At 31.6% G+C, this 26,031-nt stretch overlaps 1 protein-coding gene across 1 annotated transcript in view; it reads left to right on the plus strand.

Moving 5' to 3' along the window:
• Positions 1-223: 223 nt before the first annotated feature.
• The window catches only part of LOC124363516 (cell division cycle and apoptosis regulator protein 1-like), a 36,531-nt gene continuing 10,723 nt past the window's right edge, over positions 224-26,031 (plus strand). The window contains 9 exon segments of the mRNA XM_046818764.1: positions 224-523; positions 7,407-7,463; positions 8,830-8,966; positions 10,052-10,156; positions 10,668-10,876; positions 14,024-14,220; positions 19,060-19,198; positions 23,180-23,338; positions 23,735-23,960. Of these exon segments, the coding sequence (XP_046674720.1) occupies positions 7,412-7,463; positions 8,830-8,966; positions 10,052-10,156; positions 10,668-10,876; positions 14,024-14,220; positions 19,060-19,198; positions 23,180-23,338; positions 23,735-23,960 (1,224 nt within the window). The 5' untranslated portion in view covers positions 224-523; positions 7,407-7,411.

Here is a 26,031-nt window from a genome sequence, read left to right on the forward strand (position 1 = left end):
ATCTTTTATAAAACCAATTAATGGTTTTGGTTTTCTTCAGCTGTTTATGTTCTTGGAGGTGACATGACCCTTAATATCAGTTCATATCATCTCGATAGGAATAGAGTTCGTGGTGATGGAGGTAGTCTTAAAATAGTCTAGCCATCGTTTTGTACAGTATAATCCAATAAATAGCGTATGAACCATTGAGCTTGCAACTGCAACTAACAATATCGGACAACGGTTGTGAGACCTGTCCAAAACAACAGTTCCGCGGCATTTCAACCATCCCTGTTTGTTTGGTGGTCGGTCTGTCGAGTTGTCTTTCGGCTTACGACGCCATCTTTTAGTAATTTTCGGATGGTATAGTGGTCGTATTTTATTGGGCGTGTTTCACATAGTTAAATTACTTTTCTGAAACTGATATTGAAAGTGTAATAATTAATGTAGGTGGAAGATTGACAAGGAAGAGTGAAGATTCTTACATCTTTTACCACTTGGGTATAATTTGTGCACTCATTCAGTAGGCCTACCTAGGCTACATGTAAGTAACCTTTTTTTTTACATATTAAGTTTTTATAAGGTGGTAAAGTATAGTCTGAAATACCTGATTGTGTTTATTCAAATGAGGTTATTGGTAAAATCTAAACCAAATCTGAACATTATTATTTATACTATTGTTTTGCACAACAAACAAGGCTATTTCACACCATTACTTTACATTATTAGGCTACATTCTCAGCAGTTCACAGTATTCTAATTCATTTAACAATGGTGAGACTTTAATAAGGGGCCTATACTTGTTATGTGATTGTCATTATTGAACGATTTTGTATATTACCTAACTTTGATAGTCTATTATATAATAATCATACAACAAGAATTATACATTAACAACATGAATAACACGTTGTAACTAAAAAAATAACAACCAACTTTAATATGAAACCACATATTAGAGATACTTACAGCTTACTGAATAGCTGTGAGCAACCGCTTTTTGTGAAATGGAGGAGAGGATTCTTACCCGACAGGCGCATTTCTCTGCGGTACGATTACAAAGATAGTTTGCTAGACAGTCTGCCGGTTACTGTGTAACCAGTAACAGCTGAGGCCATTTTGTGCAAACAATGAGTCTAGGGATTGAAATATTACACTTTTCAATGTTATTATGTGATATAAGTAGGTTTATATTAGGTTATTGTATATGTTACTAGTAGCACTAAAGTAAACATAACCTTTACAAGTGCTCATGTGATCTGAACTTGAATATTGGTACTCATATCACATACAAATACAAAAGTAGGCAACAAAAGGCAGGATTAATATATACATAGTAAGAACAAATTAAAAAAATGATAGATATTTTAATTTAATAGCAATATTCAGCACCTACCATCTCGACTAGATCAATTTAGAGGAAATTAAACCTGACATTGGCATTAACAGAACATAATATGACGAAAACAGACTTATTATATCTCAACATAGAAAATTACACAGTGAGGTTGTTTTCCCCGTAAAGGTGCTCTTAGTGGTGGGGTTATAATTTTGGCTCAAAAAAATATTACTAGCAAGATTGTCTTGATCCCTGAGATGCAGGAAACAGTAAACAGAAAAAGAATTTAAATGTAAGAGTAATAGAATTTAATTTTGGGAATTATTTTTTTTTTCTGTATATTTCGGTCTCCTGACTATTGTTATCTAAACTCTTTTCTGAACAAATTGGAAACCCTTATTGATTCTTTGCAATAAATACATGAATGTCATCATTAACAAGATATCTAACATAAATGTGTTAAAAAAAGATAATATTTACAAAAGTTTCTAGGTACTTTGGGATTATACCGACCACACCCAGACATGAATCGTTATTTCACATTTCGTTTCTACTGATTACTAGATTAGCGTAGAACAATATTTCGTCAATATAAAACAGGAATTGTCTTATCGCAAACCCCTCCCCATCCTCAGACAGAGGTCAAAGTCGAGCGTCTAGTAGATAACGTGATTGCAGTCTCGCCGCCCGTTCAGCTGGTGCATCGCTCGCTTTGTTGTACTTCCGTGTTTTACCTCTACATTTCTCCAAACACAAAAATTCAACAAAAACAATCATTTACCAAACTAAACTCTTTATTAAAAAAAACACTAAAAACTTGTTTTTATTCTTGATCACATTCCGCCACCCAAAATGCGAGTGCCTCCGGCCATCAGCGCGGGCATTGACAGCACCTTCGGTGCTGCCCCGCGCTGATGTCGACGAAAGAAAAACATCCCTCGAGATAGTACCTATCAGTAAAATATCAAATTCTAGAGGGGCTAATCAGAAATATAAATTGAATTGTAATGGAAAGGCAATTATGTACCGTGCAAATCACGTGATGCCGCGCGGCCTGCCGTAATCACAGGATTCTCGAGAAAGATAAGATAACAGCGATCACAATACCTGGAAATGCTTGTAAGTTTGTAATTTTGTAATTGAAGAGTTGTTGTTTTTTTCGTTCTATCATGTTTGTTTCTATAAATTTCTATTTTTGTGTTCTTCATACTAGTGTGGTCGGTATAATCCCAAAGTACCAAGTTCTATTCTAAAATAATTCTAATCAATATTCTAAAAATGTACAGTATGGATTATAATAATATATAAGTTAATATTAAATAGATTTTCCCATTAGGCCTAGAGTAACTCACAAAGTGAGCCACAGATAATTTTATTACAAATGTTAAAAGTAATAAGTTATATTTAAGGTTTAGTAACCAAAATTGTGGATCACGATGCTCAACATCTTAAGATAATGGACATTCACATTAATCATAGAAAGAACATTAAAAAGATAAAGTTTGATAAATGTAATTACGAATTATTTTTGAAATATCTCAAAGCTGAAGAGTTGGTGGAAGTTTATCAGGCCCCTGTTGAAAACAAATATAGTTATTAGTCCTCAGTAAAGAGCAAAAAACCCAAACTGGCACGAATTTCCATTAACAAAATTTGGAGCTCTACTGTTAAAACATAATTTATGGAGTCGGCAGTTAACGTGTTAATTCTTGAATTTGTATGTTGATTGAAATTCATCACTATGCCTGCAATAGAAATTCCCTAATTTTGGTTTTTTTTAATTTTTAATAATATGATGTTAGGTCCCAAAATATTTTTGTTTTGTAAATATATATTATCAGATTCTGTTGTGTCACTGTCAATTTTGTATCACTGCAGCTGTTTTACTATGGCTTTTCTGAAGCATCTTTTTCACTACTTTAGCAAATGTTTGGGGTTGTACTTATAAGTCCCAATTGGAGATTCAATTTACAAGCTGGATAACAAGTAAGTTTTCCTTTTATTTACGTTCTCAAACGTAAATAAGTTCTTGATTTCTTTAGATTTTTATCTTTCAAATCTTTATTAATAGTCACTACATGTAACCTTTAATTTCTCTTTACATATTTACCTTTTCAGGTTGGTCTCTTTTTTTCTGTTATGCTCTTCAGTTTTTTTTCTCTGTTCCTCATTCTGTCTAAATTTGCTCATTATCCATAAAACCATAAAAGAAAACAAGGATATATTCTTATTTTATTGTAAAAGTATTTTTTGGCTAGTTGAAGCCCTGGAGGTGTAGAACTCCTTCATCCAAACTAAAACAGAAAATATATGTACATAATCTAGATTTTACTGACCACACAAGTCACAAAACTTAAATTTTCAGCCATTCTTTTGTTACGTATGTGACACTTAGACACATTTATGGTGAAATATAATTAAAGTAAAAATTATATAAATACATTTATCACAGTTCAGTGTATAGAAGGAGATTTAATTCAAAAGTATACAAAATTGGGTACAAGAATTTCTATTATTTTCCAAGCAATACATGGTTTTATGGCTGTTACGTTTGTGACATGAAAGGCACTCATCCTTAGAGTGTTAGGTACATAATGGTAAAATTCTGTTAATTTTTCCTTCAATAAAATTTAAAATAAAATTAATTGCATTTCTAATTAATATTTACGTACAACTCTTAATTAATCAGTGTACCAACATGTTTTGAATACTTGTTAAAAATTGTGATTTGTTGTTACGTATGTGACAAGTATAACTAGAGTACCAAGAACACTATTTATGATAAAAATAACAACTTATTCTATCTAAAAGTGATATCCTTACAACTGAACTGAACCAACAAAATAGGTAACTGTTATCAATTCACATAGAAAACGTTACAATAAAACTTAGATAATAAAATCCCCCATACTGTATATTAAGGTTCCTTATAACTATTTCTACAATATTAATTTTTAAATAAGTTGGGTACACTTTTGTTCTAAGTAAAACTAACAGAACATAGTCACACTTCTTTAACATGTACAGTTTTTGGGAAACTGATAAAGTACACGAACTCAACGGTTTTAATTTTAGGTTATTCCAACACCATAATGTCTTATGAGCCACGAGCCTTTCATCAATTTTAAACAGTGTAGTATCCTCCCCATACTTTCTCAAGAAAGTGACTACAATATCTTCATTTACTTTGCTCTGGCAAACTGCTACGTAGCGAAATTCTTTCATTATATTACTTAATAATTTCACTAATACAAAGTCACCAGGATTTGGGTGTTGGACATTTCTATCAGTGTTTGATAATGGCTCTTCATCTGTCTCCATCTGTGCATCATCTTTTCCAGTACTCTCATACTTATCATCATCAGATTCATCACTGTAAGCATCTTCATAGTGTAGTCGTCGTCGGGTTGACAGTTTTGTAGCGTCATATTCTTCATTCTTAATGTCAACTTTAAGCATGAGTGATTTTGATGTCCTGCTAATCAGTATCTCGTGATCACTATATGCTTGAAAGTGGTGCATTGCTTGAATACCAGTTATTTGATGAATTTTACCCCATATCTCCTCAAGATGTTTTCTATTATGATCTATTTCTTCCTTTGAAACAAACAATATCCGAATTTCTTGCATTTTTCCAATGCCACTCTGTAGAAATCTTCTGGGGTATTAACAAAAGCTTTCCGACCCTTTACTGCTCTCCATACAATCCTCTTTACCATCCCTCCGATACCATCTACAGCCCCCTTCCCATGGCTGGAAGCAAAAAATTCCTGTTCATTGCAATACCAAAGTCTTCCTCTGCAAAACAAATATTTGACATAGCGTACCGGCTTTTAAATTGGCCGGCACAGTTATCAGAAAATATATGTAAAATGTTTTACTTCTGGAGCTATTTGATTAATTTCTTTTACAAGAACTTTTATAAATGTCCAAACAGAGTTGTTACAATGCTTCAAATCATCACTAACACAAGCAAAAACTATAAACTTTATCATTATGCCAACCTTTATTTTTTGTACATAAATCAGTCTGGGAGGCTTTAAAATAAACAAATAAATAGATTAACTTGGTAGATAGGCTAGGTTAACTAACTTCCTAAGTTAATTCTTCTTCAAATTGACAGTTTTTGTATCATCACTTAATGTGTCACATACGTAACATTTTGATGTGTCACATACGTAACACAGTTTACTCGCCAAAGAATAATATTTAAAATAAAATAAAAAATATCATATTAACAATCATTAACTTAACCTTACTTTTGCAAAATGTTATCCATGTCAACATTCTAGATGAGATGCAGTTTAAACTTTTTCATGTTTCTTGTTACGTATGTGACACTGTGACATACGTCAGAATTATTTGAAAATAAGGACTTGTTTTACTTACCAAGTTTATTTAAATTCAGCTCAAGTTTATGTAAAATGTCCAAGCTTCCTCTCTCTAACCTCAAATCTGAGAAACACTTATACACTAGGTAAAATCAGCTGGTTTTAAAAACTAGATTATTGTTATTAGTAGACTGTCTCATCAACAGGCAACTTTAACCTAGAATAAAAATAAATATACATCTTCTATTAAACTATTTTCTTTGGATTTGGTAAATCAAAGTATTTTACAACATAAATATGTCTTTAAAAACTAACTTTAAATTTATTTCATTTTTTAACACTGAGGTGTCTGTTATAAAAGAATGGCTGTTTTATAAATTTATTATTACATTCTTTAAAAATTTACCCAAATAAACACTGAATGATTACGTGACTGATTTCAGAAAAATAAAAAAAAAGAAAGTGCTTTACAGTTTACAAAATAATGGAGCAGTGATAAGACTATTAACATTTAAAGATATTAAAACTATTAAATATTTTGAAACGGCTAAAAAATTGTTAATAGGTTGGATGGAATTAGCTATAAATATATTCTACTTAACAGCTTACCTTTATAAACACTGAAAATTATTTTACAGACGTTATTAATCAAACATAACACATGTAAAAGTATCTGGTACACATATAACACTAATTTAAGACAAAAAAAAAAACTATTTAAAGCTCTTTTAGTTATAGCTCTGACTATAGCTCTATACAATTATGATATTAGCACATTTAAATCCTGGCTTTTACCAATGGGTTTGGTTATATAAAATTTGGTTAGGTTACAGCAATAACTTTTAAATCTTTTTTGTTAAGAGTGTTACAAGCTGCATGTGTCCAGTAAAAATTACAAATGAAAACCAATTCAAAGTTAGTACTATGTGTGAATTATACAGAGTCTGTGAGAGAGCCATTCATTCTATGTATTTTCTTCCAAACTACAGAATGATTAGTTGTTTATAAACTAGTTAAAATATATATGTTGTTGGGAAATGGGAAAGAATTCTCTTACTTTTCATTACAGAATAATTCTTTGAAAACATTAAGATTTCCTGATCAAATTTGGTTTAACCCAACACAAAAATGTACTTTTAATGTACAAGATTAATGTTGTAAAATAAATATTTTAAAATAATTATGCTAATGCCAATTTTGGATGGAATGGCCCCAAAGTAAAATTATGAGGTTCATTGAAAATTTCAGTACTTTTATGGGATAGTTTAGTTCTTTGTGAACACTTAGATTTGATTTTTATCTGGGTTAAAGTCCCTGTGATAGTTAAATATGTCATAGAAGCGGAGATAACATAGCAACTCAACATGAGTCGCTTGCCTTTACAGAGTGAACCTAGAGCAACTCAAAATGAGTCCATCAGGATGGTGAAATCATACTTCAAATCTGTTAACGGTTAGAAAAAAATTTCAAATAAATTATTATATTTGATAATGGATATTCTTTCACAGCATTTAATTTACTACTAGGCAAATAAAAACTAGTTTATCTGTATAAACAAATGAACATTGAATTTCCAAACACGAACCTCCAATATTGGCTAATTTCATCTTGGCAATTTTATGTAGGCCGCGGCATGATGTGGCTGGTGCTGAAAGGGTTAACTTTTTCTTATTTGTTTGTCTCAAGTTACGATTGAAACACTGTTTTTTTCCATGTTTCAGCCTACTAAATTTTGGCTGTTTATTTTCTTTTTTCAGAATAAATGTCACAATTTGGAGGAGGAGGATCTAAAAACCCACCATGGGTTCGTCAAGGTGAGTGTTATTAGATTAGGATACTTAGCCTAGGTGTTGATTATATTAATTAATTACAAGGCTCAGTCCAATTTATGTGGTATCCATAAGTGGCCCATATCTATCTTGCCAAATAAAACTAAGATACTCTTTTACATAACTTTCAAGACACCAATTCTGAAATTTTACTTTTTTAAGGTAAATTCCAAAAATAAAAGGATATTTTTTTGAAGTAACACAGTTGCTCTCCAATTCCCGCTTTTCCCAAATATAAAGTAAAAACAACAGAAAATAATTTGTTATAATAACCAAGTTGGTATATATAGATAGGAGGCTAAGTGTATAATATTACAGTATGTATTTTTAGCCACTAATTTCAAAATATGTAACTATTTTTCATTCTACAGATTGTGTTATCTAATCACCTCCTAAAAGCAAACTAAATTTAAATTTACCAGGCATGTTTGCTTTACCAAAGGGCCTTGGAAATAAATGTTTAGAGTCTACATAACAATGTTAGCTAAGATTTTAAAAATTAAATAAAACTGATAACTATTTAGTAAAATTATGATCAATTACAAAATAGAAAGATAAAATGTTTATGTAACTCTATTTGTTTATAACATTTTTGACATTAATCTATTGTACACCTATTGATTTCATTCTGAGTTACATATAACCTGCTCAGTGAGTAACATGTAACTTGCTGAGTAAAATTAAGGTTAAATTACCAGTTTTACAGGCGATTCTTTAGAAATGTACTGTATAGTTGTTTATAGAGATTTAAATACAATATTTTGATTTTATCGGCATGTTGAGTAGTTAAAAAGTTAAGGATAATGAGACTAGATGATCAATTAGAAATACACAATTCTACAAAAAAAATTAATTATAGATATTTAAAAGTTTATTATAAGTTGTTTTGTTTTGTATTTATGTTTAAAATTAATTTAAAGATATTAAAATTATTTTTGGTGGTATTATATATATATATAGTGATGAACGTATGCGTTTTATGTGTCACAAGCTGTCAGATAGGTTTATTCTTCAAAATAGTAGGAAGTAAGTAAGATTTATACTGTTTGGTTTGTTACATGTAATAAATACACATAGAGTTTTTAATCCATCATTAAATTATAACTTTTTTATTTATGAAAACATAGCTAACTATACTATAATTTGAAATGCCTTTGAACATTATATGGACTGTCAAAGCTATGACGTAATTCGGTTCGACATTTTGGTTGTTTATTATTTGGTAGTTTAGATAATCAGAAATATCAATGGTTTGATTGTCGTGGTAGTCTCATATTGTATTGTAGCGAACACTTATTTTTTGTGCTGCAAGTGTGTTTGTCCTTGTTTAACAACTAAACTGTATGTGCAGGTCAGTCAATGGGTATGCAGCAGAACCAGATGCAGCCACAGATGATGACACAGATTGGAAACACTGCGGCGGCAGCCATGTTGCAGTACCCGCAGGCTCAGATGTTCCAACAGACCCAGATGGGGCAGTTGCAGCAGGTAGACCTTGCCTTAAGTTTGGGGATACTTTAAAAAACTTAAAACTCGTAACAAATAATCACTGTATCTTTTGGTAGAGTTAAATCCTACAATACAGTTTAGTACCAAGTGTTTTATACAAACACATAAAATAAAAAATTATTTTTCATATGCAGCTGTGAATAAATATTTTATCTTCTGTAACTTAAGATTGATTGTTGGTAGGTTTTTTGTTGCCAACATAATAAAATAAAATAATTTTCTATCACTACCATTCCTGAAGTGTGTTGGATGTCCAAAAAGTAAATTATGTTTTGATGTAGGTGATTGTAATGTAGTGACAGGAGCTGTTTTGGCACCACTGTAGGTTAGTCTTGTCTCGATCTGCAGTGATGGGGAGGGTTGTAAATTTCTTATGTTTACAGTAAGCTATGAAAATGAGAAGTACAATTAAAATCCCCTCAATGTGTATAAGTTTGTTCATTATCATGGTTATTACTAGAAAATATCTCAAACTGCTGATATACATCTGGAACTTTGTGATTTATTCAAATGTGATTACTGAATGTAACCACTTTCTGCTCTTGGAGAGCACAAAATCTTGCTTTTAGAGCTCAGTAAGACGTTTTTCTTACAGCCCAGACTTAGCACTAACTGATAGTCATCTGTTGTGTATGAAAAAGTAGTTTGACTACTTTCATTTCATCAAAGACCTTAATACTGTTATCTCTGGTGGCAGAATTCGGTATCACAATAATTTATAAAATAATTCAGAGAGGTGGTAAATGTTAAATTCAGTCAGAGCATGTAAAATAATAGTAGGAAAATGTAGTTTAGAGATAGTAATATAACTTATATATTGTAGTAAATGTTGTATTCTTAGATAAAAAATATAAACTTAGATAAACTGGATTATTCCAGTGTTAATGATTCATAGTGTAACAGAGGTTACATTCTGGACTGATCTCATGCATTTGTATGTATTGATATGTTTAAGTAAGTGCTCTGTGTTCTTTAACCTTTGCAAAGTTTTATGTAAAATATAAAAAAAATGTTGTGTGGATTATGTTTAAGCTCAGACTTTATTAGATATGAAAAATTTTCAGAGTGGAGTAGCAATGCAATCGATGGGTGGAATTGGATCCAATCAAATGGGAGGTGGTTTGGGTGCATCTATTCAACCTTCACCGAGTGCTATTCAACAACAGCAGGTATTTGGTTATAATTTCAGTTATATTGAGATAGGAAGAGTTTTGAGAATTTACGTTTCCAAAAGTAATGAAACATTACCGGTACGGTTAAAAAAATTATTTTTAATATGCAGCTCATACTTGCTATGTACATGTTCTTAAATAAAAATATGTTCCCAAAATGAAAATGATTCCAAATAGAATGAAAAACCAATAGTTGATTAGAAGAGCCTTATATTAGACCTAGCACTATTTAGACCTTAGTGCATTAAATGTATTTGGATTAAATTCGTATTAAACGTAGTTCAATCAGTCATTACTAGTGGCAGGAATAATTTTAGTTTTGATACTGTCTGATCAATGCTTTCTCATGTTTAAGGTCTAGTCTTTTCCTTGAAAAAAAAAAACTGAATATACATTATAAATAGAGGAGAAATATACTTTTATTTTCATGAAAGGAATGTTCCACATTAGAGTGTACCAAGAGTTATTGTTAAGTTGGATATTACACTGATTACTGTTTGTTGCACAGATGTATTCCCAGGTGGGTGCTGTCAGTTATCCGACCCGCAGCATCATCGCCTCACCGTTCTCCAATAGCTCAGCTGGCCAGTCCTCTGCTGGTTCCACTGGCTCCCCCAACACTGCTGGCACACCAAAGCAGCGAGTCTTCACTGGCACAGTCACTAAAGTCCAGGACAATTTTGGCTTTGTGGATGAGGAAGTGTTCTTCCAATCTAGGTGAGAGATTGTGCGAAAACTGATCCACTATTCAAGGAACCTAGGATCATGGTTACGCCATAGTGGAAAGAAATAATTTTCCGTATTTTTAGCTTTTAAAATGAATTTCAATTTCTTTTTGCTGTCAGGGAAAAAGTATTTTATGCATTAAGCTTTTGTGTAGACACAAATGAACTTTTGAGTTTAATTTTGAGAATTTAAAGTAGTAAATTTAATCATGAATAATTGTTTTTTCCAGAAGTTTTAAGTTTCTATAGGACATGGAGCAAGTATTACTTTTCACTTTATTCATCAACTCTCAATTATTCGGAGACAGTAATCTCGGATAATTCAATATCATAGTTAACTTCAGGTCATGTAGTTAATATTACAGAACCTATTGCTGTTAATACCAACGTAGATTAAATGCAAATATTTATTTTGGACCAGAGTACTAAATTGTTGATACTTTATTTTATTGAATTATGCTATATAAATTAATTAGTTGAGAGCCTAAATATATATTATAATTAATGTGTTGAGGGAACTAAAGCAGATTTAAGCTGCGATCACATTTTGTGAAATGATCCAAGAAAATGGGACACTCTTAAGAAAAGTTCTTGCAAAATTGTAACGAAAGCAAGAAAGAATAACTTACTGTGTAAAGTATATATATACCAAATATAAATGCACAGCGTTAAAAATACTATTTTTCAATTATACTATAAGATAAAATATCAGACACCATGTCATGCCAATAGCCGAAGAACAGTCTGGTTGGAAAGCGTCTGCCTACTCTCAGATTGATAAGTATAGAATCCTGAGTTTGAGCAATAACTGCAAATTAACTAATGTAGCTAAAATTACGGGAGTTCCAGTAAAATTTAGCTTGTTTGTTTTTGTGTGTAGATATATAAAGCAAATTCTTCACAAACAATAACTAAGTTTTTTGTCTGTAAGAATTAAAAGTACCGGTTTTTGGCACTTTAGTACTAAACTGTAATTTAAAATTTAATTAATCATTGTTAACCCTGACGTCCAAAGTACATGGATATTATAAAAATGGTGTCAACTTCTGACATCCATTTAGTACTGACATACACTGTTTTTATTATTTTACTGTTCACTTTTTTTTTTTAAATAAAGGAGAAGCCGACCCCCTTTAAGCCTTATTCTGCCCATTCTCATGGGCCACTGGTCTGTGCGAGGATCTTATCAAACAGAATAAGGGAGAGAGTTGATACAGTACAAGGTCGATGGTACTGATAAAAAGCGCAACGGTCACGGACAGGATTCGAACTTGCGCGATCTCTAACTCAGACTCAAAGTCCAACGTATTAGACCGCTCGGCCATCGGCACTCCCAAATGCTTTGAAATTCCACAGACTTATGTACAAGGATTTATTCGATCAAAATATATTAGTTCGTAAAGCTTTGACTTTGTATTTTATAGAATTTGTAAGCATCTATCTAATAGACATGCAAGAGGTTGCACTCCTTTCAGTTTGCAGCAATTTTTGTAATTCTGTGGTATTATGATTATCAATATCAGCAGCTTGGGAACTCATTTTTACTTCTTATATACATCTTCACAGAACCTTGACATCTGTTAGACTTTTACTACCTTTATTCAAATTGATTAAAATTTTGTTGTCTTCTGCACCCAATTTGGCAATATTCTCTGATGCAAACATTTAAATTTATGAGTGTAATCATTTACTTATTATTAAGTTTGCACGTTCTTCTTTTATTAGATACATTTTCTTTTGAAGTACAACAAATTTTGTATTTACACGCTTATGCTCCAATTTTTTGATGTGAAACTTCTATTATAGTCTAAATTTTACAGCAAATTGTACAGTACTGGAAATATGTTTTTGATTGCACACCTTATTTGCAGATAATTGAAAGAAAGTACATTCTCAATATTTGAAATATGTTTTTGATTGACACACTTTTATTTGCAGATAATTTAAAGAAGTACATTCTGAGACACAGTTAATGAATCTAAAAAGAGGCTATTTTTGAGAAGATTCCTATTGAAGGGAAATAATACATAATATAATAGGAAGTGTGAGAAAATTTCCTTAATGCAACTTTTCAAGTTAATATTATTGCAAAACTATCAAAAAATGAATTGAAATACAAAATAAACACTAAATAACAATAATGTACTATGTAATATTGTACGCATACAAGTAAAAAAATATGAGCTATGTGTAAATACAAGGTTACTTATATAGAAGAAAAAAATATTTTGAATGTATTCTAAAAATATTAATACTAAGAAGTCTATATTTTCAAAATGCATACATAGGTAATATTTTGATATCATAACATAGCACATTTTCTTCAAATTACAAAAGTCTTCTTAATTTAAAATTTATCTTCTGTTTGTATTAAGCCATTTTGGAGATGAAAAGCCTACCTAAGTATTGAGTACACATATATAAACGTTACTCAGACTATGTGGTTAGTGGTGGTAGTAAGTGGTTTAGTAAGCCACTTGGAATCTTGCTATAATAAGAGACCACTTTTTCTATTACGTATTACTGTTTTCTTTACATTGGGAAGGATTTTTGGGTGAAAAGTTAACCCTTGTGTTTGTAATGGACGGTTTTCAGATATACCCACAAAATTAGAACAAAACCATACCAATTGGTCTTTTATGTAAACAAATTTTAAACCATATTTATCAGGATATGTAAGTTTGTAATATAAGTAACAACTCTCAAAAAAATAATTACATGATTTTTTGGAGAAAATTTGTTTTTTTGTCCTGGAAACATTGTTGATTATATCAGCTTGTCTTTTTTTTTACCTTAAAACTATAAATTAATGATTTGGTACGGATTAAATATCACACAACAAGTTTACATCAAAGTATCAGAAAAATGTCTGTTTATGAAACAAGTTTTTTGTCCTGAGTCTAAAACATTGTATTTTGCTGACTTTTGGTTGTCTATGAAGGTTTAAAACACTAAATATTTACAGTAGAAATGTATATGTATGGTATTGAAAAATAACAGCTTTATCTTATAACAAGATATCTCAGTTGAGCATTATATTTAGTTTAATCACATAAGGGACAAAAAATAAACCATTCCTAAATCGTTCATATTTAGAAATAATACATGTAAAGTGCAGAGAAACCATGTTTGTGAACAGTTGCTGTGTAAAGGGGTCCAATCCTTCAGTGGGGGACAGAGTTCTAGTGGAAGCTATGTATAATGCAAGCATGCCATTCAAGTGGAACGCCACCAGGATACAAGTTCTGCCGATGGAAAGGGGTTCGGAATCTATGCACTCTGGTGGAGGTAGAGTGGGACGGTTCAGCTCATCGTACAACAGTGTTCCTCCTCCATGTAAGTTTCATTAATATTACATGTAGAGAAATATATTCAACCAATTGTTAATGGAGCAAGTTACAATTCCTTTGAAACCAATAAACTTAAATGTAGTATTATGTGGTCTGAAATGTAATAGCAAAATTGTAATGTTTTACTGCAATAAAATTGTTTGATATGAAAGACTGCATCAATAGCATGTAAATTGAACTTAATTACCTTATCTCAGATGTACAATAGTATTCATTAGTCAATAGTTAAGCATATAGAATTTTTTTATAGAAATCTTGCTACGAGAAACCAATTAGAATCTTAAGCCCTGTATATTTGCTATTGTTGGCTGCTGGTATGAGTGCTGAGCGGTTCTGCTAAAAAAGCATTTTCTTTTGTTTCAATATTGGGATATATCAATATCAATCAGCTTTCCTTAGGCTAAAAAAATGAAATGTATTTTATCTTTATATTAAAATTCTTAGATTAAAGTTGCAATATTCTTTTTGTGTTCTTTACCTTTTACATGTTTATTTCTACAATATTCATTCTTTATAGTATTCATATGTATTCTGTTATTTATATACAACATTAATGCAATATGAACATGACAATAAAAATGGCTGAAGTAAAACTTTTTTATTACAACCTTAAAATTGTTTTAATATTGGTTTTTGCAGAAATTAATTTGTATGTGAAATATCAAGGGATTTGTTAATATCTAGAGGAGGTTATTTTTCAATAAAAAATATTAGAAAAATAGATTCACTTAATATTAGCTATTTTATGTGTAGGAAAGATTTTTATAAAATCATTTCTTATAAGTATAGCCATTCTTATTTACAAAAATTATAATTTTGTTTTCTTCATACAATTTGCTTCAAAACCTGGTTAAAACAAATATTTTAGTGTGCAAAAGTGGTGTTTAAAAATATAATTTGTTTTACAAATATAGAAAGAAATTTCATTTCTTAGATTTGAAATATATTTTGGACTAGCCATGTTTTACTTTATAAAACATAAGAGTAATCAACATTATATCTCTAAAGAAGAACAATTGTCCATTTCACATAAAATTATAGACATTTATGATAGTAGGAAATTTGGGCAATTATGTAATCAGACCCAAATAAGAACGCCTGAAGATAAAAATTGTGAAACTTACTGTATGTACATGATTTATTGCTTCAGAGAGTGGTATGTTCTTAATAAAAAAATGTAATTTGCAAAAAAAGTCATATTACAATTTTTAAAAATTATGTTGAATGTAAACAATATAATTTCCTTAACCCTTTCCGGGCCAGGCGGCAATATATTGCCGCCATAGATCGTGTCTGAAATGTGCCAGGCGGCACTTGTGAATATATTGCCGCCTTGATATTCGTTGTTTTCTTAAATAAATACGACGTCAAATGATTAAAGTTTTATGTTTTTTTATTCCCTGCTATATTTGTAGATAGTTAATATGAATATAATTTTTATTTTGGAGGTCTATGCATTTTTATTTCGTAATTGTCACGTGACATTATCAGGTGACTCGATCTATTGTTGTTAATTCTTTATGCTTTAGTGTAATCGTACTATTGTATGCTGGATTCTTCTTCATTATTTTATTTAGTGGTTGTAAATATTAGTAGTGTTACCTGCTTAGCTATTGTGTGTAGTAGTTACAATGACTGACAATTTGCGATCTCACGGGAGTGAAATTGTAAGTAGCATATTTGTAAATAGAAAAAAGTGTAAATAAATTTCAAATAAAATTGTGTAAATATTTCTTGGTAAATAGTGTTTTTAACTGTATTGAAACTGCTTATGGATCCTACAATCATCTGTTTACCGGTACATCCATAATGTGGATATTTATTTTAAGTTTCTTGCAGTGTAAGAGTCAGTTGCTTTATCACTTGTTGCGAAGTACAATTATGCGTATTTATACAAAATGTGTCATAAAAAATTTATTTATGAGAGAAATAACACAAAATTTTGTATGGTTGTTCCTTTATAAATGTACAATATAATAACATAGCTTCCTACAGTAAAATTATTTTTTCTTTTTTAGTTATTTACAAAAAAATAAAAAAATAAAATTTTTTTTATGTAATCCATTAACCCATTGCGGATCGTGAAAACGGCGCGCGCGCGGGCCTTAGAGTACGAATTAATCCGTATTACAACTCAGCACCCGCAGTGTTTGCACGCCTACCTGCCTGCTTAGCGCGCGCTCGCTAATTATACATGTTTTGTTTGTTTATGTTGTTATTTATGTTATATAAACATTATACAGATCATATGAGACAAGTATATTATACTAGAAGTATATTCAAGTATATTCATAAATATCCTCGGAAGCACTACTTTGAGCGTTTTTATTTATATTGAAATGATGTTGAAATAGAGTTTCCACATCCGGTGGTGTCCCAGGAACAATGTCTGAAATAGTCTGAACATCTGAATCATGGTCACTAGCCCGCTCGTCACTGTCAACATTAGTATCCGCGTAATTATGAAAACGTGGACAAATACGCGTGATAGAACCGTCTCCATCCTCAATAACACTATCGATATCACTTTCGTCACTTCCACTTTCTAATAATAGTCTATCTAATTCAGATGATCGTAAATCGTCACCCATTTTATTTACGTACACGCACACGAGGCAAAGGAAAATCGAACGCCACGACTGTACGCCTCAGACAAACAATTTGTCGCAAATAATAACGTTATTGACCGATAACGAGGGGAGTGTTTGTGGACGAGTACCAGAGATAAGATAGGAAGCCAGTCCAGGAAAACTGAGTATAAATATCTCCGAGGGTTATAACAGCGATAAGCGTTCAAAACAAATGAGTCATCCGTACCACGTCATCCGCGTGAGGGTCACGTCATTGTGCTTTTGGTCCACGCCTCGCTCCGCGTCACCCTCACGTCGTTGATCCGCAATGGGTTAAAACATTATTTTTTTTTAAATTTTAAATTACTTAAAACTACATCTATATATTTTTTTGTTGATAGTATATATCTATACGAGTAATTTGGTGCAACTTTTAGGTCATTCTCTAATGTTTATGAAAAGTTATAAATTTTAATCTAAGAGACTGCAAAATCGTCAATTTTAGCCTGGCACTTTTGACTAGTCACAAGGGGATATGATATGTGAAAAAATTTTGCAACATCTCATATTTGGTCCTATATGGTCCTGGCCCTGAAAGGGTTAAGCTATAAATTTAAGCAATAAACTTGTCACCCATTGAAGCAATAATACATGTACGAGGCCTGTTAAAAAAGTCTCGATTTTTTTTAATTTCCACGTGTGATGTATAGTCGGTTTTTAATTTTATTGTGGCGTTACATGTGTACACATGTCTCTGACATATGCACAACAAGTTCGGCTATATTGAATGTTCATTTGTTGACAGCTGATTTGCCTGCACGTGTCATAACTCGTCTTCGATTTGTGCCTACTCGAAAAAATGGATCAAATAATTTGTATACAATTTTTTAAAACTAAATTCTGAATGTTGACTGTGGTTTATAGAGAAGCTACCTTGGACCGAAGCATTGTTTAACGGTGGTGCAAAACATTCTCAGAGAGCTGAGAAGATGTGAACGACGAAGAGCGTGCCGGATGCCTGTGCACGTCTAGCACAGACGGAAACATTGATTAAGTGGAGAAAATAGAATTGGCCAATCGTCTAATCACTATTAGAGAAGTTGCAGAGGACCTAAACATATCAATTGGTTTTTGCCATTCGATTTTTACCAATGATTTGGGCATGTGGGGTTGCGTGCCAAATTGATCAATTTCTACTAAAAAGAGCAGCGCTTTACCATTGCTAATGAGTTGTTGGATTCTGTCCGTGATGACCCCAATTTGGTCCGTAGGGTCTTAACCAGTGACGAATTATGGGTTTATGGTTATGATATAGAAAGCTCAATCATTCCAATGGAAGCTGCCAGACAAGCCAAGACCGAAAAAAAAAAGCGGGCCAAGTTCGATCAAATGTGAAAGTTATGCTTACAGTTTTTTTCGATTGGATGGGTGTGGTGCTTCATGAGTTCTTGCCACAGGGTAAAATTGTCAATAAGGAATATTATCTGCAAGTTATGCACAAAGCAATTCACCAGAAACGCACGGATTTGTGGAAGAACAAACATTGGGTTTTGCACTATGGTTATACCCCTGCTCACACATTGTTACTTGTGCATGATTTTTTTGGCTAAAACATAATGATGCCGCAGCCAACCGTATTTCCCAGATATGGCCCCTTGTGACTTTTTCTTGTTCCTGAAACTGAAGAGGATGTTACGCTACGATTGAAGAGTTAAAAGACGGCATCGAAGGAGGAGCTGAACAAGATCACAAAAATCTTCTTTTTAAAGTGCTTTGATGATTGGAAGAAACGTTGTCACAAGTGTATAATATCTAATGGGGATTACTTTGAAGGGAAGAAAATTGAGATCGATGAATAAATAAATTATTAAAAAATAACAAAGGTTGCGATATTTTTTTGAACAGATATAGTGTACAAAATACACATTTTACCTTCAGCCATTTTTGTGTGGACCTGATTACAACATTGCCTAAATTATCTACGTCAGCATGTAATTTCATGTAGACTGAAATCATACTCAATTTTTTTCTGTATTCAGGGAAATTATCTTAGAGAGATTTGAATTTAATCTAAAGAAATATTTTCCAAACCCAAAATCAAGTGCACTATCTTAAATTTGCACTTATCTGGGGTTAAAAGTTATACATGATTCGGTTCCATTATTCATCGGCTGAAGGATCCGTTGTTTGTATTTTGAAAATAAATTAAATAATTACATATTAATACAATACTGAGAGATTTTATTATTTTTTAGCTGATGATGTGATGAGTGGAGGAGGTGATTTTAGTAGAAGAAACAGAGGACAAGGATCTATGAAGAGAAACCGAAGAGATGATGATGACTTTGACAGGAAACGGCGAAGGGATGACCGAAGAAGTATTGATCGCCCTAGGTAATTCCTGATGTTTTAAATATTTAGAAGCATTTTTTATTGAGATGTGGAAAATGTTTTTCTTTATAATACTTAATCCGTATTATTTCACTATGATATATTAAACTATCTGTACATGGTTCAGTTTTTAACTTTGTTTAATTCTGTGAAAACATAGGAAAGTTTTTTTCTATTTAGCTGGCCATGTTTAAGTATATAGTATAAGACTTTCGTGAAGACAGGAAGATACAAACATGAGCTGCCACTTTCTACTGGATTGAGATAGAAAGCTTTAGTTTCAACTGTTCTCCTTCTTTTGTCAAGTCCTTTCAAATGAGGTGAATCTTAATGGGCCTTTACATTTAAAAATTTTGGAACAACCCCCCAAATCCCATTTTGGGGAAATGGGCATAGTTATAACATGGTACTAAAAAGTTCACTTCTATTTTCTAGAAAGGTGTCCCAAGTTCTATCCCTCCATTTTTATCCATCAAAAACTAATAGAGTTTATCCATACTTTTAATTCACACTGTATATCAATATTTCATCATTGCATATAGTTTAAACCTATGAAACTAATTGACAACTACACAATTAACAATACAATTAATAATATTAAACAATGTTACAATCGTATTAAAAACACACAAAAATACACAATGTCAATTTGTTGGATTGCCAGTTGATGTTTTGGTGTGCAATTTTCAGTAGTGATTTTCTGTCAGGTGTTTGGGTTCCTAGATAATAGAGTTTTAGTGGGGCCATACTGCATTCTAGAGTTGTATTTTGTGTCTTTCTTTGGATTGAGGTTGCTGGTCTAAAATATTATGTTGTGTGATTTGGGTTGGGTGTGCACTGTTTTGATTTTCTTTTTGTTTGTAACCATAGTGTTTTGTCATGTGCTCCAGGTAAAACGCAATGTGTTTCAGGAAGAAGTCCTCATAGTCTTCACCGTTTCTCCTCAGCTTTGAGTTTAGTGGTGGGGCGTTGCTTAGCTTCATTTTAGTCTCTAAGTTTGCAGGTTTTTGGGGGTCCAAGGGCATTTGATCTTTCAGCAACGTTTGCTACTTGTAGAGAGAGACATTAAACATATTTATCTTCCTTCTTCTGGTTGATTGAGGAGTGCATACTCTTTTCTGAGTAGTTGGGCTGCGTTCTTGTTTAGAGCACTTGGGCATTCTGTATTGTTGGACGACCGGGAAAATTTTGTTGGCAGGTTTGGCTAGTTCTTGCAGACAGGTATGGGCTTTGTTCTGTAAAAATGTTATTTTATTTTTGGATACAGGTTTAGTGATCATCTCCTGAAATCAGAATATTAATGGCCATCTCCATTTCGTCAAGTTTTGTTTTTATATGTGACAATATCAAGTAGGAGAGATGTAGGGCTGTCTCTAATTACTTCAGTGCAAGGGGAAGTTTGTGTCATTTAGTTATTAAAAGATTTAGTTTTAGTTTCTTGGGTTTTCACTTTCTTTTGCAGAGCAGTGATAATTTTTTCAAGCTCTGTTATTCTTTTACGTGACCATCAATTAGTTGACTCAGTTTCATGTCATGTTCTTCGTATATGGTTTGTGTTTCTTAGTGAAGTTTCTTCTCTTTATTAAGTTGAGCTTCAACATTTGTATTTAGTTGCAATAGGTTTTCTATTTTCTCTAAATGTTTCTTTTCTTTACCTTCCAATTCTTCAAGTTTTTCTTCCATACTTCACACAGTATTTGAATAAACATACAAACATAAACATGATTTATTAAATGGCCGTAAGCAAAAAAATATTATATTTCAGAATTTTACATAATCTTTTAAGACTACCTAGTTATAACAAACACCCTGTTTATACACACAAGTCAACTGTTTTGTAATAGTTACCGTGAATAAGAAAATTTAGTTAAACAATAATTATATATTTAAATAGGCACTATGTTAAACATACGATAGTTATCAATAAATTTTGATAATTTCTAATTTAAGAGTACTGATTACATTATATACTAGTTTAACCCTTTGAGTGCCACAGCGTTGCTAATTGTGACGGTACGAAAAGTGCATAAAGTGCCAGCGTCGCCAATTTAGACGTTTCATATTTTGATAATATTTTATATAGTACAAGATTATTTTGGCCAAATAACCAGACAGCTGTATTCAGTAGCTTCGAAACTATATAATAAATACGAATTTTATGTTGGTTCTCTACTATTTTATCTGTGAAACTTATGTTGTTTGGGTACTTATCATCCATTATTTTTGGATGAGTTTTTCCTTATCGGTGACAAAATAAATTACAGAATTTAAAAGAACAGACTTTCTTTAACCTATTTTGGAATTTACAAGTTATTATGACAATCAATGAAAACAAAAACTAAAAGAACAACATTTCATTATTCGAAAATGTCAGGTAATTTGTGTGTCTATTTTTATTTTGATCTCTGATAAGGAAAACTCATCCAAAAATAGTGGGCTGCGATAATACCGAAATACTTGTACCTATGCGATGATTTTGTCTTCCAGTTATGCGATGTAGCGGACAAGTACTGTATTGCGTAATGGCCTTTCTTGTTGTTTATGTGCCGATAACCAAGCATTTGAGTAAATACAAAATAAAATAGTAACTTATACAGTATTTTACCGTATTTCTTTACAAAAGTAATATAGTGATTTGAGTTGTGTCCACGTGAAAAACATGAATTTTCAGTGAAAATGTATTAGGGTTGTGATTTAGTAAATGTAAACTTTTATGTAGATATGTTAGCAAGTATGTGTCTCTACATTTACTAATCATATTTATTTTTGTTCTATTGATGTTTTATTAGAATTATTGTGAAAACTACACCATTACTATGTAATTTCTATACTCTGACAAATGAAGTACAATTTATAAAATGTCGGTACCGGGCAGCATTTTGTTTATACATATAATGCCATGTTTTTTTAAATTCTAAAATATTATTTTACACATGGGTTTTATTTAGAATTATATGGCTTACATCATGGTATAAAGAAAAAAAACCTTAAAAATAATGTATACACTCAAATTAAGTCGAAACTTAACTTTTTCCAAAAAAGTAAAAAACTTTTTTTATAAATAGTGAAATTTTTATATTTTGATAAATAAAATTTGGTTTGTAATGATATGTATCATTCTACGTTTAATGAGAAAAAGAACAACAACAAAATTATGACAATCTGTTTGGTAGTTATTTTACAACTCAGCTTTTTTCCCAAAAGCTTACAAATATGAAAAAAAAGCAGCGTGGCACTTTATGCATATGCCTTGGGAAAATGTGGCACTCTAAGCGTTAACTATACTGTTAAAAATGGCTAAAATATCAATCTTTAGCAGGCACTACTGTAGAGGGGTGGGGAAGTATAACATCTTATTTTTGGAATGGATAGTTTGAGTAATTCGCTCGAAATTACACCACTCCTCTACTCCCATGTGAACTCCTTACAGTAGTAGAAACTGCAGTGCTTGGAAATCAAAGTGATAATGAGTTTTAAAACTGAAATTGAGAACAAATTAACTCAACCAAAAACCACCATCTCAAACTTAAGGGCAATAATTTAGTCAATTATGGCTTAGCAGAGTGTTGACGGCTTAGAAGCCCAAGATGTCAGATTTGGGTTCTGAGTTTGAGATCGTGCAGGTTCAAATCCTGTCTTTGACCATAGCACTTGTTGCTAGTACCATCCTTGTTTACTGTAGTGACACTCCTCCTTATTCTGTTTGATAAGATCCTTGCACAGGCCAATGTCCCATGGGGATGAACAGAATTAGACTTAAAAGGGCATTAGCCTGTCCTTAAAAAAAAAATAAACTATTATCAATCAAGGAAGGTTCTGCTTTGTAATTCACTATGCATATTTTACTTTGTATATAAGTAGAGTGCAATGTGACAAAAATTAAATGTAGAACCACAATAAGAAAATTTAAATATTTACATATATAGAGAGGATTATTAATTTTAATTAAATGATTTGGAATGTAATACCTAGGGATTTCTGCAGGGAAGACAAAGAAAAGGAAAAGGAAAAAGAGAAGGAGAAAGAGAAGGAACGAATGAAAAGCCCTCCACTCCGCAAACGTAGTAAGACACCAACAAGAAGGAGGAAGACTAGAGTTGTCCCTCGCTACATGGTCCAGATACCTAAAATTGATCTTGATATGTGAGTAGTGTACATTTTAGTTTGATTCTTTTTAACTGTACATGAATAATAATAGTTTTTCAATTAATAGGCTAACAAACCAGTTTAGTTTTAGTACAGTATCTGCTTATTGTCATAAAATATTCTACTCTTAAACAAAATTTATTTAATATATCGATTTGAACGGCTAAACAGAAAAGTTTGTTTGATTTAAAATAGTTTAATCTTAATTTTTTTATCATATCTACCTTTGAATAAAGCATTTTTTATTCAAAAAATACAGATGGGCTTTAAATAAAAGTAAAATATATTAGTCTACTTAAATTTATTTAAACAAATATGTTACTTCCTGGTTTATTCTTGGTCATTAACATGTGAAAATTTAGTAATAAAACTAACCTAAACCTAAATTTCCAGGCCAGAGGCTGATGTTATAGAGATAAAAAAGCGTTACACCAACATGTACATGCCGTCAGACTTTTTCTTGAGCACTTTCAAGTGGGTAGAGGTGTTCCCACCTCATAGACCTTTGATTCTGGATCATCCGTGCGCATTCCATGTGATGCACAAAGATGTTGACCCACTAATAGAGAATGATGCTGTTCTAGACCCTCCTGATGCTGATTATCTATTTTCTGCTAAGGTATGTTCAGTTGCTAATTATTATACTGAGTTTAATTAAGTTGCGATACAGGGTACAAGACCAAGGGGTGGGTGAAATGACAAATTGTGTGTGAGTGTTTTCAAGAGGGAAGATGTGTGGAAGAGACAAGGGAACAATATTTGGTGGAAAGGATATAGCCACCCAACAGATCAGGTAGAACACTGCTCACACATCAGATTAGGTGGAACTTGGTTGAGAAGGTACATTTTGATAAAATGTTTAAAGGATATAAAATTTGAAACATAGGACAGAAAAAAATGACCCAATTTAAAAATGTTTGGTTCTGTATTTTATTACAATATTGTTATCTGTATTCTGATGTTTATGAAATTAAAATGTTCAAGTTGTTTATTATGCAATAGTAGCCTTTTAAAAGATATTCAATAATAGAAACATTTACATTGAGAATGTTGAGTTTAGCCCCAGTTCACCTTTCACTTAGTGCAGTATTGCAATGCCTAAATAAAATCTTACGCAGTCACAGACTTAACTCCTGGAATCTGAAGTCATGTCCGTCTGAAGGGATACAAAAAAGTTGGTAACGGAGAAGCTCATAATAAAAACAATAGCTTTTGACATTGTTTTGACATCAGAGACTCCTAGACTACATACAAAATATAGTATAATCTAGGTGAAAAGGTATTCTCATTGTCTCATCAGGTGCACAATTGAGTGCACTATGATGTTTTAGACACGATCTCTAAGCATAGTGGAGTAACCAAGTTTTCTACACATAACGTAACTATGTTGGGAAGAGTTGATCAATGTGAATGATGAATTTAGTAGCTTCAGTTCACCTTCCGCTTAGTGCAGCGTCTGAAATCTTGAAATCTGAATTCAGATACCTGAAGCATGTGACAGAGTCACTATAGAGTGAATGAGTTTTTTGATTAATGTGTAAACTTGCTTATTGACTTACATTATATTTTATGTACTCAAATTAAAAAGTGAACAAGGTATCGTGTTTTATTTAATGATAGATCAGTAAAGGGTGGAAGGTGGAGAAATCTTATTTTTGAGAAACATTTAAAAGAATACCATATGGAAAAAGAAAATGTTGTATATATATTTGTTTTGTTCTTAAAAGTACATGTAATGTAAATAAAACTGTAATAGACTATTCAGTTATACTTCTATCAACCCAAACTATAAAAACGACAATGTACCGTATGCACTTCTATACCATTTATTTCATAATTTTATTCAGAGTGCTTTAGTATTCTAAATTTAAATCAATGGATTATAAATGGGTAATGAACCATAGTGCATTGGTTCATTCTATCCAAGTTTCACATGAATAAGGCAGAACTATTATTTAACAAAAAATACTGGTTCTTCTGTGACTCGGACCTAGATTTTTAATTTTGTGGGAAGCTGTGTTACTCATAAACTATTACATAACAAAACTTGAAGTTTTTATCTGATTTAATAATGGGGTTTTCTGTTTTAATGCGCACTTAACCCTTTGAAGGCCAAGCCATAAATTCATTTGTACTTCTAAACACCCCAGCCATTATATCCAGATTACTTGCCAAAAAGGCCAGCCTCAAAATGGCACTTTTGACACACTCCTACAAACACTGGTGTAACTCATCTATAAATAGTAGTATCTTAGTGATGTTTGTTTTTTTGTTTTATTTAGTAGTATATATAAAAGCATCAAAATATATTTTTTGTAACAATTAAACTTTTTTATTATTATTAATTTTTATTTATTTTTTTTCAAAAAAATTAGGATGTTTTTTTTATTTTTTGTGTTTAATTGATGACAACTAGGATAAAAAAAATTATTTCAAGGAAACCATTATTATTATAAGAAAGTATACATATTTTCAAACAAGTATAGAAAAAATCATATGGATATCTTCAGAAATAAAGTTTTTAGAAATATTTTTATAGAAAACTACAACACAGCACACCCATGCGAATCAACATGAAAGTTTGGTCTATAACAAGTGTTTACCTTGTAACTTCTTGTTTGTCCATAGGCCATGTGAATTACTGTAGAATGGTCACCTTATAGTTTTCTCTTGTTTACACAATTGTCTTC

Source organism: Homalodisca vitripennis, chromosome 5, assembly GCF_021130785.1.
Source record: "Homalodisca vitripennis isolate AUS2020 chromosome 5, UT_GWSS_2.1, whole genome shotgun sequence".
Classification (NCBI taxonomy): domain Eukaryota; kingdom Metazoa; phylum Arthropoda; class Insecta; order Hemiptera; family Cicadellidae; genus Homalodisca; species Homalodisca vitripennis.